This window comes from Carettochelys insculpta, chromosome 16 (genome assembly GCF_033958435.1).
Source record: "Carettochelys insculpta isolate YL-2023 chromosome 16, ASM3395843v1, whole genome shotgun sequence".
NCBI lineage: Eukaryota > Metazoa > Chordata > Testudines > Carettochelyidae > Carettochelys > Carettochelys insculpta.
The window spans coordinates 22,231,859-22,247,454 of NC_134152.1; the positions used below are offsets into that span (position 1 = coordinate 22,231,859).

The following is a 15,596-nucleotide window of genomic DNA, read 5'->3' on the forward strand; positions in this document are numbered from 1 at the left end:
CCCATGGGTAGTGCAAATGCAAAATAATATGTACTTTGGTCTAATTCTCCTCTGGTGTAACTCAATAGTATTGAAGCTTATTGTAGTCAATGAACATATCATCAACAACCATGGGCTCAGCGCCTGGTGTCTGATGCCTCCCTCACTATTTCTTTCTATCTTTCCCTGTCCAATACTTAGTTTCTGTAGGCTAGCTCTGCACAAATCTACTATGTCATCTACCCATTCCCTGGGGGCGGGGGTCTGCCTGTCCTATTTGAACTGTCTATTATGCCAAATACCAGGGTCATGACTTTTCATTCATCATTCCTTCTGCAGATATGCCTGAGTAGCTGTAACTTCCATTGCATAACCTCTTTTGACTGTATCATCCTCATTGGTGACCTTCTGTATCCATCCTGCTCTCAGGATCTTTCTATAACAACTCCTCTCGAATGCCAATATCCTTCTCTTCGAATCTTTCATTATCACCCATGTCTCACATCTGTACAATATGTTGTTGAATACACGTTTTCAAGATGCTCAGCTTCATTCCTAATCTAATCGCTTTGCTTTTCCAGATCTTATCCATTGCCTTCAAACTCACTCTTGCTTTCACTGTTCTAGTTGCTATTTCCTTCGAACAGATGATTCAGTATGGTAAATGGAGTTATGCCAGCAAAGAATTTGGCTGTTATCTGCATTGCTGATCACAGAAGAAGAGCATTTGAGTCCTAACTTTGGAAGGCAAGTTCAAATCCTATTTTTTTCTTTATATCCGTACAGATATCTATGCATGTCTAGCTAAACATACGTGTCATTACAAGGGCAGAATTGCTTTACTATCTAATGCATTCTCTGCCTGAACATATTTTGTCTAGTTGATAATGTAATAAGTCTTTTCCATCAGTAATACAATGGATATTATGCATTTCCATCAGTCCAAACAACAGTTTACCTTTGCAGTCTATAGGATTTTTCCTAGCACCATCCACAAAGAACTTCACAGTAGGAAACTCTTGAATGTTAAATTCTTTTTTCAGATCTTTTTGGTCTGTGACATCAACTTTGCCAAATCTGACATGAGGAGCTTCCTTTTTAAGCTGCTTAGCAGCTTTTGCAAATTCTTCAGCTAGAGTCTGAGATGGTCCAGATAAAGAAATGTCTGAAAGAAATCAACAAAGAGAACCAATTATGTAGTCGTGAATGTTAAGTCTTACACTCAAACTCATTAATTTGGTCAATATTTTAAAGGGATAAACAGGACTATTTCTGAAACACAAGGTGATGTGAACTTACCCCTCCTTTGAGCCTGAAGTAGGTCTATTTTATTAATTAAGAATGATCAATCTGTGCACATTTAGATGTATTTTTGTATTTGTACCTGGCAGGGGTAGCAAGAAATTTCTTTTAAAAGCATGTTGGAAGGCCAATTTGGAGGGGAGACCAAAATGGAGTCGGCCGCAATGGAATATTCTGGCCAGATTTTTAAAAAGAGGAGCTTAAGAGCAGGACCATTTATTTCATACAGTCACCTTATTTTCAAAAGTGCTGAGTGTCCAACACCTCCTTTTTTGTATAGCAGCTTGTGTGCAGTGGAGCTGTGAGAAGAGGGTTGTAGTTGGCCTTCCACCAACTGTATGTTGTGTTATTAGGGAGAAGGGACAAGAAATGAATTGCTTGTGTCTAGTAACTTTGAATTCAAAGATCTGTATCAGATAAAGAGAGAGAGAGTTCTCCAGTTTTGGAAAAGTAAGTTAGATTCACTTTCTACTGATAAAGCTGAGATGTTATCGCCTCGTTCAGCTTGCTTTGCTATGTAACCTGGAGAAGGGGAGTGACAAATTGAAATACAGATTTCCTTTCAATCCCTGACAGAAACATTTCAGTTCTTCTTCGAGGGATTGCTCATGTCCATTCCAAGTTGGGTATGCGCGGGTGCATGCCCCGTTGCCAGAGACACTTTTGCCCTAGCCACTAGCCATAGGGTCAGTGCGGCACCCCCTGGAGTGGCACTGATATGGTGACCAATATATGCACTGCCCAACATACCACCGCCCCCAGGCTCAGTTCCTCGTTGCTGCGCTGCCGGTCATGGAGCTCTTGCTTTCCCTGCTCACATCTTTAGTTAGTAGCCTATTGTAGTGTGAATAGTTCTTGAGGAAGTGTAGTTTAGTACTTGATCGTTAGTCTTAGTATTTTAACTAATAACCGAGGCAGGGCCTTCCGTCCTCCTCAGCCCCTCAGCACTGGGGAATGCCTGGCTCCCCAGCCTTTAAGACTTGTTCAAAACGCAGCAAAAGTATGCCCAAAAGTAACCCCCATTCAGCCTGTTTCTTGCTTGGGGGAAGGACACTTGCATGATCGCTGTCCTATTTGTTAGGCCGTTAAATCCAGAACTTTAAAAGATACAGCCCAGCACCTCACAGCGCTCTTAATGGAAGTGGCTCTTAAGGCTTAAGAGTCTGCTGCAGGAGCAGAGAGTGGAGCCTCCTTCATGCAAAGTGCACTGGCGCTGTCAGCCATGGTGCCACCTAAGGGCTCCTGACACCTGGAGCAGGCACAGGCACTGTCGCCCTCTCAGCACCATAGGAGTCAATATCTGGTGCCAATGAAGAAGAAGAGGCATAAGAGGCATCACTTGCCAAAGAAGTGGGGTGACCTCAAGTCCAAGGCTCCGGCGCACAGTGCTGAAGGGCAGAGGGTGCGTCCGTTGAAGCCAGGGTGGAGTGGGAGCCCACAGGCGCTGGATTTACCCTCAGTGCTGGAGGCATTTCGAGCGGCATAAGGACTTCTACAGATGACAGTGCCAGGTCCTTCTCTGTTTATGGAGGACAGGCGCCATAGCACTGAAACAGAGCAATCAGGGCTCATGGACATGACACGGACATCGGATTCGGTCCCGAGCACTATGATACCAACCCAACAGACTGCAGGCCAGTTTCAGGTGCCCTATACTCTGGCACCAGCACCATGCTTGGCACGCATAACTTCGGTGCTGACTCTGATGGCCCCGCTGTGGTCATTGGCTTCTGAATTGGCGTCTGAGTCGGACACCTTCTACATGAACTCTGGAGAGAGCGGGAGCTCAAAGTCACACCATAGCTGTCGCAGGCGCCGTAATCATCACTCGGATGATACAGGTTGGCCGCCAGCTTCGCAGGTGACTCAGCAGTGGCTCTTCTGGACCCCGTGGGCACTTCCTGAGGCAGAGGGCCAGGTCATTGGAGTGCCTTTAACAGTGCTGGGGGCCCGGCCAATCCCACGCTTGGCACTGTAGGCGTCACTGGGTGCCCCCCCACCGGAACAAAGACAGGAAGTGGCAGTCATCGTGGAGCTGCCTGCTCCCACCTCCTCGGGGTCGACCGTGGCACCATAGTCGGTGCCATCACAGTGGGACTGGACCCCTTCTGTGTCGGCGCCATCTGTAATTGTACCTCTGATACCAATGGGGCAGGCACCAGTCCAGGCACCAGCACTGACTCAAGTGCAGGGAGCAGTAATGGTGTTGTCTGCACTTCTTGTGGCAGGATTTTCAGGCCAGCCTGTGCCTATGCCATCTCCGTCCCAGTTTGCCCATAATTTCCATGGGGGGTCAAGTGCTTGAACAGGTCACTGCTGCCCTTCCCCTCCAAATGGAGGCACAAGAGCTATCATTGTCTTCCGCCCTGGATGAGGCAGTGGCGGACTCGTCAGCCTCACCTGTACTGGAGGATGGCAGGGCTTTCCAATAGCTTCTTAGGAGAGTGGCCCAAAACATGGGGGTGCAAGCAGAGGAGGTCCAGGATTGAATGAACCCTGTCACGGACATTTTGTCCTCCACAGGCCCTACCAGGGTGGCTCTGCCCATAATAAAAACAATTGCCACTACGGCTAAAACGGTCTGGCAGACCCCTGCTTCCACCCTTCCTACGGCCTGTAGGAATGAGAGACGGTACTTTGTCCCATCCCAGGACAATGAACATTTGTTCATGCACCCCCCACCTGACTCCCTGGTAGTGGATGCTGCTAACCATAGAGGGCGCCAAGGGTTCCAGGGTCCCTCCACCAAAAATAGAGAAGCTAAACGCTTGGACCTCTACGGAGCAAGGTCTGTTCAGTGGGAGGGTTGCAATTCAGAACTGCTAACTAGCAGGCTCTGGTTTGCAGGTAAGCTTACAATACAGCAAAAGAATAAATGGACATATATCACACATCAGGAACAGTAACATACAACAACCTGTAGGAGAACACTTCAATCTCCATGGACACTCAGTAACAGATTTAATAGTAGCAGACCTACAACAAAAAAATTTCAAAAATAAAATGGAAAGAGAAATTTCTGAGCAGCAATTCATTTGCAAATTTGACTCCAACCAAGAACTGAATGGAGACTGGGAGTGGTTGGCCCATTACAAAAGCATTTCTCTGCTCTTAATGTTCACACCTCCACACTAGCATCTGGCAATGGGCCACATCCCCCCGGTGAATGACTTGTTTTCTCCTCTCTAGATGTTCACAGCTTCACATTAACTGCTGATAATGGGTCATTTCCACCCTGACTGAATAGACCTCATCAGCTCTGGCCCTCCCTTTTACTGAGACCCCCTCTATAAATTCTCCTCTGAACCCCGCTCCCCCAACGCCTCACTCATGCATCTGACGAAGCAGATCTTTGCCCAGGAAAGCTTATGCTCCAAAATATCTGTTAGTCTATAAGGTGCCACAGGACTTCTTGTTGTTTTTGAAAATACAGACTAACACCGCTACCTCTCCGATACTTGTGTTGAGTGAGTAAAGTGCACGCAAAGGATGACAGCAGTCACTCACCTCGTCTGTTCAGCTGATTAACAAAACTTACTTTATTTTTGGAGGTCCAGTAAAAACACTGAATTTTCTGAAGTATCCTCATTGTTAGGGCAAATCACACACACAAACAGTTAGGTGAGGGGTTGTTTGTTGTGGTTTGACTTTTTTTGCTTCTTTTTGATGTGCAGGAAGGGCTTGGACATTATTTAAATATTTCCTGCTTTTCAACATTTCTAAACTTAACTCTTGTCACTGTTTTCTCAGGTGGATTTAACTGGAGAACTAGTGTATTTATCAAGTTGCAGGTATCACAAAAGGAAAACCTGATTAACTGAGAGGGAACCCTTTTTTATTGAACTTTTTAAAAGTTGGATTTGTGCTTGTCCCTAAGATTGATTGATTTGCATTTTGTTAATAATTTTAACAATCCTACTGAGATCAGGACTCCACTGTGCTAGGTGCTGTACATATACTTAGTAAGATGTAGGCCGGGGTGAGGAAGCTTTTTTGGGGTCAAGAGCCACTGACCCACAGAAAAACCAGTTGGGGCCACACAAGTGATGGGGGGAAAAACCCCTCACTGACTTGGTCCCTCAATGAAAAACAGGAAGAAAAGAAACTCCCCTCATTCTTTTCGCACACACATCCCAGAGCCTGCATGGGCTAGTAGATTTTGTGGGGCCCACTAGGGCCTGGGGTGTGGATTAAAATGAGGGGTTCAGTATGGGAGGGGGCTTCAAGGAAACAGGCTTGGGATGTGGGATCTGGGAGGCAGGATGCCAGAGCAATCTGAGAGTTGGGTGGGTCTGGGAGAGTGGTAGAGTGCAGGAGCAGGTTAGGGGTGGGAAGGCAGGAGTGAGCTGGGGATAGCGGGTCTGGATGAGGGTGCTCACCTGCACAGCTCCCCAGAGGTAAACATGGCTCCATTTCCCCCTCTGCTCCCAGGCACTGCACCCTCCCCCAGCTCACCCCCGCTGCTCCTATTGGCTGCAATTCCTGCCAGTCAGAGCGGTATGGGAAAAACCTTCGGGCAGAGCCTCCCTGCACTGCCATTCTCCCAGCCAAGGGAGGGAGATGGGGAGTGACAGCATGTGGAGCCACTTCTGCCCCGGACTGGCGGAGCCCATGGGCTAAATCCAGTCCCGGTTCGCCAAGCCCCGACCCACAAGGCTCAGAGCGCCCCACCTCCCATCCCGCAGAGGGCTGGGTACTGGGAGAGGGGAAGCCCCTATCCTCATGGGCCAGATCCGGGCAATCTGTGGGCCAGATCTGACTCATGGGCCATAAGTTTCCCACCCTTGACATAGGCCCTCCTCCAAAGAGTTTATACCCTGAAGAGATAAGACGGCCAAATTGTGAGAGGGGGAAATACTATTGTCCCCATTTTACAGATGGGGCCCTGAGACACATAGAAAGTCACATAAGAAGTTTATGGTGGAATTGGAACTTCAGTCAAGAGCTCTGGATTCCCATCAGGCCAACCTTCTTAAACATAATATCACAAATGAACCTCTTTTTCCCTCCCCCCCAAAGAATGCAATTTATTAAACTAAGATACATTGAAATGTGATAATTAGGGATGAGATTAGCCAGTACAAAAATAGTACATTTAATGGCCTTGCAGCATCCTTCAAATGCATCTTCATGAAATCACAGCAGTTGTCTCCATCTTTACCTAATTGTCATCTGCCTCCAGTTTAATGCTGCAGTCTTTATTGATGGTCCTGGTGATTACTGTACTAGCAGTGAGCTTGCCTGCTGTCAGGCTAAGTACTGATTTCCTAGCACTTTGCTGGCCATGCCAGAATCACAGCAGGCCCACTCTTCATCTTTCCGTGTGTAGGCTGCTTGTTCAGCTTCTCCTCAGACATACAGTCGTCCCTGTAGAAAACTTGCGAGGGGGGGCCTAGAAGTCAGAAGGGCTTTGTCTTTCGTCTGCCTCTGCTGCAAACTTTCTTGTGAACTTGAGAGAGTTTTTTGAAGCCTGATCCTACTGACACTGAGCTCAATGGGAAAACTCTCCCTGACTTCACTGCTGCAGAATGTGGCCGGCAATCTTTTGGGTCAGATTCTGTATTAACCTGGGGTACAATCACCTCGCTCACATGGGTGTTGAGTGGCTTAAGTCACTAATGTTTGTAATGACATTTGAGAGAATCATGTGCAATAATTATTTTAGACTTTGGGGACTCATAATCAGTGTGTCCCAGGCAACCTTCATGTTCTATTCACAACCATAACGTGTGCTTCTGAACAGCATGGGCAAAGTGGTTTTACAGCATCGTGGCACCTAATTTATGCTCCCAAATGCGTGTCCTCCTTGCTCTGCTCCCCCATGGGCTTGCATATGCTGCAGAACAATTTGTTGCTGTTTTCAGAAAACTTGGTCCTAGGGGAGTAAGACTTGTGTTTTCAGAGGAGCCTAAAGACTTAGGCACCAAACTTCTTAGGCTCCTGTAGAAACCCCTGTCTTTTGATGTCTCTGTTCTTCATATATCCTAACTACTTTGAAGGCATGACTTTAAAGGAGATACACTATCAGCTTCCACTGCTGGAGTCCTCTTTGGGTGTTGGCTTAATGACTGCTCAAAACTACGTAATTATATATGATTAAAAAGTAGATTTCCATACTTTGTCCCAGGGCAGTCCATATGTTTTACAAAAATATACTTATGAATATGAGAACTGGAATATGCTTTATGCAAAGTACTTCACGTGACATATCATTGGAAAGCATATAAATCTGGTGAATATGATTATCCCATTTGTATGCATGCATCATTTCTGTATTTGAAGTTAGAAATATGAAGTATAAATCCATGTTATTGGTGCAGACATGCTAAGTGAGGACCGTTAGTAGCACTCGAGGATCTTAATGGCTCGATATTCAGGAGAATAATCTGTAAATAGAGACAGAGGGACTATGGTTGGTCCTACCAAGACACATGGCCATGTCACCCAATGCTGGGACCCATCTTGTATGTTGTACTGTTCCACTGAAAGTGAGAGAAAAAGTTTCAGCTGAACACACGAGAGTTCAGCCTTTTGCAAAACCTGCCTAAAGGTGGGAAGCCAAACTATAGACAGCTACCAGTTGTCAGGAGACCCCCCCTGCTTACCACCCAAGATGACTGCTGAGGTGAGGGAGAGGAGAACTGAATCCAGACTGGGAGGCTTTCCAGTCTGTGAAAGAAGCTTATCAGAAAAACTTGGAGGAGGAGATATTTACCAGTTTCTTAGTGTAACTGGTTTCTTAGTCTATTATGCTTAGCTTGTGTGTTCCGTTTTATTTTCTTTAGTAACCTGCATTGTTCTGTCTGCTATAAACTTATGAACACTTTAACCCTACCTTTTATACTTATTAATAAACAAAAGTGTTTTTGTTAACTCTGGTGTAAGTAATTGATACTTCTTTGGCGGGGATATTTACTGTGCATACCTCTCTTTACCCTGAGAAAGAGGGCAAGCATGAGCTTATCTTGTATAAAATTTTATAAAGAGTAAGATGGATTTATCTGGGGTTTGAGTCCTTACTGAGGCAGTGCATTGGGATGCTGAGATTAGTCCCACTGACTGAACCTACCCAGAACTGATCTGATCTAAATTTTAGAGGAGCCTAAAGACTTAGGCACCAAACCCCATCAACTCTCCCACCCATAGGCTCCTATAGAAACCCCAGCCTTTTCATGTCTTTGTTCATCATATATCCTAACTACTGTGGCTGTGACCCCATCTCTGTGTTAGTTTTGGAGGAGGTCGGAGGACCTGGCTCAGCAACATAGGTGACTCAGGGTAGCACACAGGAGGCGCACCGCCTCCCTATGTCCTGCTAAATGGAGTGCACCCACATGCCACGTCCATGCCCTTCTGAGTAGCTCTCCCTGCACCCCATTCCTGCCCCACCAGGCACCAGTATAATTACAGAACTATAGCTGGTAAAATTCTGCCATGTAGACAAGAGCTCTTCCTGCCTGGTGTAACTATTCCATTTCCTCCATCCTAGCAGAAATTCAAGAGAATATTGTTACACTGGAGGGTGTTGGTAGCTGCCAGCCAGTGTGTCTTTGATCTGTGGCCAATCACAGATCCCACGGAAGCCAATGCAGAGCCTTTTCCTTCAGCCTGAATGAGGGAGCAAACATGCTCCTTTGGTAGCTGACACAATCGAAACCGCAGTGCTCACACTACATCGGCTGCTGGAGTTAAGGCCAAAGTGTGAAGGCATTAGGAGACTAGTACTTCTCCGCATCTGCACAGGGTGGGTTCTTGGCTGTTCAAGTGTATCTCTTCAAATCTGTATTTAGTTATTTCTCTGAGTTGTGTAGCAGTTTCAGCACTCACCACCCTGCCACAAACATGCACCAACAGAGCCAGGCTGGAGCAAAAGCTGAGCCATGAGGGTGGAGACGTTTCCCTGGGTAGCAATTGCAAATGCAGGAGCTGGGGCTGGCAGAATTGCAGCAGTCTATGTGTCTGAGGGAGAAGCATAAGGACATCAGGAAATCAGCTAGGAAAGCCAAAAGAGGCCAGAGAAGCTCTGGCAGAGAGGTGATAGGAGGAACAGGAGGCCAAGAGACTGCATTTAGACAGAGTGCTGGCCGCAGCAGGGTTGGAATTATGAACAAAGAAATTACCTCTGTGGTTTTTTTTCCTATTGTGCCTAGGACAGAGGAATTTGCATACACTTTGTAAATAAACAAAGAAATGCCTGGCTTGTCTCATCAATGTCTGCTCCTGACAGAAACAACCCAGAAAGGCCTTGAATATTGGCTCACTGCTTAGGCCAAATGTGGTAATGTTTCCAGCTGGCTACTGTTGGTTGACACACCAGAGCACAGCCAGTAGTCAGGCCATTCTCGTGGGATTAGCCAGTGTCCCTTGAGGCCACACATATAGTACATATATGGTAATTGTCTAAGACAGCCACATCCTGGCTGCCAGACTCCTCTGAAATGCAGGAAAGACGACTGTGGCAAATTTGAGCGCATGTCATGATTTCCAGTCTGTGTTCCCTAGTTAAGATGAGCTCAGCTCTTTTGCAAAAGTGGAAAAGGAATCTGAATTTCTGCTCCCTGCAGACTCAGTATTGGCCCTTTCCTCGTCTTCATACTGCAGAGCACAACCTGTTGCAGGGAATGAGCTAGCGGACAGGACAAAGCGGAACTGGATTTCTGAGTCCTCACTTTGCGCAGTGCTGGGACTTTGCTCTGTTTGCTCTAACTGTGCATTTGACTGGCTCGGTGCCTCCAAACAGAAGTCAGTACCCTTTCTCTTTTTCAAGCTTCGAGAGAAAACGGACACTGTGATGAACTGATTGACAGCAAAAGGCTAGAGTCTGTCTGGAGGGGACGCATTAAAACAACTGTCTTGCGGAATAGTGTGGGACCGGTATGTATGCAATGGGATGTCATGGGGGAGGGGTTGGGGAGGATTAATAAGAGAGAGTCCACTAATGCACTCTCTATTTATAGATAGATTAGGAGCAGCGTTTCATCAAAACAAAAGAGCAGTCCAGTAGCACTTTAAAGACTAACAAAATAATTTATTAGGTGATGAGCTTTCGTGGGACAGACCCACTTCTTCAGACCATAGCCAGAGCAGAACAGACTCAATATTTAAGGCACAGAGAACCAAAAATGGTAAGCAAGGTGGACAAATCAGAAAAATTATAATCAAGGTGAGCAAATCAGAAGAGAAGAGGGGCGGTAGGAAGTGGGGAAGTCAAGAGTCAGATCAACCAAAGTATGTAAAAGAGTCCTTAAAATGGGCTAGGTTATTGGCATCCCAGTTCAAACCAAGTGTTAATGTGTCGAATCTGAATATAAAAGAGAGTTCGGCACTCTCTCTTTGCAGGTGATTCTTAAAGTTCCTTTTCAGTGAAACACGGACTTTCAGATCACTAACAGAATGGCCCACTCCATTAAAGTGCTGGCTGACAGGCTCGTGAGTTAAAAGCTTTTTGATGTCTCTTTTGTGCCCATTCATTCTTTGTCGAAGCGTATTTACCATTTGTCCTATTTACAAAGTATGTGGGCATTGTTGGCTCATGATGGCATATGTGATGTTACTAGAGGCACATGAGAATATGCCCATGATTCTGTGACTAACCTGGTTAGGTCCAGTGATGGTATCGCCAGAACAGATATGTGGACAAAGCTGGCAATGGGGCTTGTTGCAAGGAAAAGTTCCAGGACTAGTATTATTGTGGTATAGCCTGTGGTTGCTGGTGAGAATCCTCACGGTTGGGGGGTTGTCTGTAGGAGAGAACAGGCCTGTCACCTAGGGCCTTCAGGAAAGTGGCATCCTGATGAAGGCTGGGTTGTAGGTCTTTAATGATGTGTTGCAATGGTTTGAGTTGGGGGCTGTAGATAATGACCAGTGGTGTTCTGTTGTTATTTTTTTGGGCCTATCTTGAAGTAGCTGGTTTCTGGGTATTCGTCTGGCCCTGTTGATTTGTTTTTTTACTTCTCCTGGTGGGTAATTCAGGTTTATGAATATTTGGTAGAGTTCTTGTAATTTTTGGTCTCTGTCAGTAGGATCAGAGCAAATGTGACTGTACCTAAGGGCTTGACTGTAAACAATGGATCTTGTTGTGTGTGCAGGATGGAAGGTAGAAGTGTGTTGGTAAGTATAGCGGTCAGTGCGTTTCCGGTAGAGTGTGGTACTGATCAGTCCATCCTTGATTTCTACTGTAATGTCCAGGTAATGTATCTCTTGCATGGAGTGGTCAAGGCATAAGTTGATGGTGGGATGCAGATTGTTACTGTCTCTGTGGAAACCTCTCTCTGTAAGGGATCAAAGTCAAATCACCCACATTTTGTAGAATTTTGGGTTCCTTCCCATTCTCTCTGCATCCCTGCACAATCCAAGATAGGCCCAAGAAATAAAATTGGGTCTTAGTCTAACTCAGGGGGCCCAAGATTAACTCCTGGCTGTCCCACAAGCTTCCTGTGTGACCTGGGGCATCTCTCTGTCTCAGTGTCTCATCTGACACTCCCCCAGCCAATCCCATGGGTAGGGCTGTTGAGGCACTGGTACCTAGTACCAGCACAAAAAGAGCACTGGTGATAACTAGAGCTGTGCAAAATTTTTAAATAATTGTTTTGAGTGAAACTGACAAATTTTTGGTGAATTAAACCTTTGGGGAAAATTGTTTCTGATTGAGCTAAAAACTCTTTAAAATTGAAGTGTCATTTTTAATAGAAAAATCAAAATGTTTTGCCTCAAAATGTTTAATTTAAGTGTGATCTTTTTTTCCCAGATTTTTTTTGCAACCAAAAATTTCGCAAAAGTGACTTAAATGATCGAAATGTTTATCAGTAGATTCCCTCCCCCAACTTTTCGTCAAGAAAAATTTCACTCACCTTGATTAATAAGCCTTCCTTTCTCCCACCCCTCATCTGTCTACTCTGACTGTAATCTCTTGAGGGTAGAGCATGTTTCTTATTGTATATGCGGGCAATGGGGGGCCTGGGCTCAGCTGAGCAGCTACATACTACTGTGATACAAATAAGAAGGAAAGTTTGGTTATAGACACTCCAAAGGGCTCAGGCACAGCCTGGTGCTTTAGTTCAGCTTATTATGAAGGGGGGAGCTCTGTGAAATTTGGATTATGGCTTTACTCCAAATATCCAACAACCAAGTTGAGAATGTTGGCTTTTAACTGGGGCCCATCTCTAATGATACCCCCAAAGTAAGACTAGTTAGAAAGATATCTCTGTAATTTAAGGCTGAATTAGATTCAACAGCTCTGCCTGGCTGAACCTATTCTGCAAACACTCTGTTTACTGACCACCGTGAGCAAGGTACAGAGGACTGAGTGGCAGGCCAAGGTTGAGCCCTAGGAATGGAGCCAACTTTGGGACTTAAGCTGTCCGCCACAGGCTGAAAACTCTATATTTAGTCCCATAATAAACCCATTACAAAACATTTTCCTGCCTCAGGCAACCTCTCTTTCTGCTTGTTTGGCAGAACTGGCTCTGTCTGGAAGTTAGCATCATCTTCTGGCTGCAATGCACGCTCGTGTTTATAAAAGGTCTATATAGGATTCCCTCATCTCTGTAGTTACAGCTTCACATAGTCTATGGCGCTACTCTGCAGTGTGAAGTCTCCAGGCACTTGAGCCTCAATTTTGGCACATGCTGAGCAACCTGCCCTGATCCACCAATGCACTAAGGTTAATGTGCCTGAAGCTAGTGAAGCTGCATGGCCAGCCCTGACCTTCCTAGGGCCTCCCACATATGCACCTCGGTCCCTCTCCCAACCTTGTTCTGTCTACCACCCAGGAAGGTGTGGGAGAGGTTGCCATGGGCAGCTCCAGCGGCGTGGCAAGAGAGGCTGTGCAGAGTTGGGCCCCCTCCAGAAGTGGGTGAGGGGCCGAGCTGGGAGGAGCTGCCACTGCCATGACAGGAAGGGCAGGTGCCCCTCAGAGCTGAGCTCCAGCCACCACTGACTCCTCCGGCTACCAGCTTGGGCAGCAGGAAGCAGCTCACCTGTCAGTCATGGCAACTGGAGTTCGGCTCTGGGCAGCTTCTTCGTTCCCCAGCAGAGGCGATGGGAGGGACTGCTCAGAACTGAGCTCAGGCTGCTGCTACTGACTGCAGCCATGTCCCACTTCCTGGTTCAGGGGTGTGGGGAGTCAGTAGCAGCAGCTGGAGCTCAGCTCTCAGTGGCACCTTCCCCCCCTGCCATTGCCTGGCTGCAGCGGCTGCTCCCAGCTCCTGCCATTCCAGATGAATCCCAGGACTGGGGCTGGGGAAGTGGGGAGAGGGTCCAGGGCAGGGAGGGAGCCAGGGTGAAGGGGATGGAGGCAGAGAGAGGGTCCAGGGCTGGGCAGGAGGGTGGGGCTGGGGCAGGGAGGAGGTGGGACAGCCTGGGAAGGTCAGGGAGCTGTGCAGCAGCACAGCCTGCCCCAGCTGTCGGGGAGAGGAGCCGGTAGGGGCAGGTGGAGGCAGGGAGGAGGGACCAGTGCTGGTTGAGAGTGGAGGGGCCAGGGCTGGGAGGAGGCCTCAACAAGTCTTCCCAGGGGATGTGGGGCAGAGGGGCTGGCGGCAGGGGGTGAAAGCAGAGAGAGGGGCTGGGGTGAAGGGTGGGAAAGTAGGGAGAGGGCCCAGGGCCAGTGGGAGGGGGAGGCAGGGAGAAGGAAAGTGGGGGTGGAGGCCCCAGCAAGGCCAGGGAACCACGCGGCAGCCCTGACCTTCCTGAGGGGCTCAGGGAACCACATGGCCTGCCCTGACCCGGCTGGGGAGCTGTGTAGCTTGCCCCAGCCTGGTAAGGTGGCTGCGCTGCCAGCCCAGCCTTCTTGGGGCCTCCCCTGCCTACCCACTACTCCGGGTAGCAGAATGATATGACAAGCCATTCTGTCGCCCTGGGGGAAAAATTTGTATATAGAGAGAGCGAGAAAGCTAAACCATGGCAGAAATCTGGTGGGGGCAGAGGGAGGGGCAGTACGTGACCAGACATGTCCATCCCCCTGTGCAGATCATCAGGTAGTAATTCAGAATTCTAGTTTTCTCTGGATTTGAAAGAGTTCCTGTGTAATGGTTCTAGAATAGCACTTGCTCACAAATGAGCGACACTAAAAAGCCCAGCTCGGGCTTATTACAATGACTGCTACAGGGGGCTGGATTTCAAATGGTTCAGAGGGCTCCATCTGCTCTCTGAACTCACCTGACCTTTTTGGGTCAGGCTCCGCTGCCTGTCTTGTGCCCAGAGGCTTTCTGCATTCCTCATCGTTCTGGCTGCGTGCAGCTTTTCTGCTGGGATGCTTCTCAGCAGGCGCAGCCAGAGGTCTGCGCTGGAATACGTAATTAATTCAAACATGTTCTGTGACCTTCATTTGCTTAAATATATATCATTATATGGATAAAACCACACAATACTGGCATCTTCGTTGCCAGCCTCCTCTGCTCAGCAGGGACATCGGGATCTCAAGCAGCTACAGCTTTCCCTGGCCTTATGGAAAGTGGAAATGCCACCTCTGCAGTGCCAACCTTCACCAAAGCCAAGGGATACCAGGATCCCCTCTGTGGTAGTCGGTGTTACAGAGCTGTAGAGGAGGAACTGAAACAGGAGGGCATCAAATGTATGGTCAGCATCAATGCCTGCTCAGCATGGACCCTGTAAGCTGAGTGACTGGGTAGCTGCCCAGGAGAGAGCCAGGTGCCACCCAGCAGATTAGCTGCTCATAGCTGGCAACATGTATTCCTATTAGTGGTGCACATCCACACGACTTGGTGCATATAACAAAATTTATTCTATCCTGGATGTAAAACAATTAGAGAAAACACTGCTGTTCAGCCCAGATATATTGGCACAAAGATCATCCTAATCTCTGTTGTGTCCCAGCTGTAATTGACATCCAGCAATTAGTGGGGGACTCAGCAAACAGCAGCAGAGTAAAACGTCCATGACCACATCCTTCCCGGAGGTCTTCTGACAGAACTCTGCCATGTTGGGAGCATTCTACTGACATCATTCCTTCTTCCTCGTGGAGCAAGGGAGACAGGGATGCCTCAGCAGAGGAGGTTTTCCCAACATCTGGGTCTGTGTGACCAGGCCAAATGTTGGGAAAGCCTCTTCTGACAGAACTGTCAGCAGGAGATACACGTGTTGTGCAATTTGCATATCTTTTGTGGACAGTTCTCAGCAATCTGGACATATCCTTGTAGAAGTAGATGTGACTAGGCTACATATGTCTTGCCGCATTCTGGAGCTGAAGTTTTTGTCCCTTGCTTATATGACACTAGGGCATATCTTCCGGTGTCTGGCATTTGTTCAGCTGGGTTTCCTTCTCTCTCCTGGAAATTGGAGCCTTATTTTTTGAAACA

General features: G+C 47.4%; 1 protein-coding gene across 2 annotated transcripts in view; it reads right to left on the bottom strand.

Annotated features, from left to right (window-relative positions):
- PDILT (protein disulfide isomerase like, testis expressed) overlaps nucleotides 1–15,596 on the bottom strand; it is a 50,858-nt gene that overhangs the window by 33,621 nt on the left and 1,641 nt on the right. For both annotated transcript variants that reach the window (XM_075011060.1, XM_075011059.1), the window contains exon 2: nucleotides 938–1,144. In XM_075011060.1, coding sequence (XP_074867161.1) covers nucleotides 938–1,144 — 207 coding nt within the window. The remainder of the gene's footprint in view (nucleotides 1–937; nucleotides 1,145–15,596) is intronic.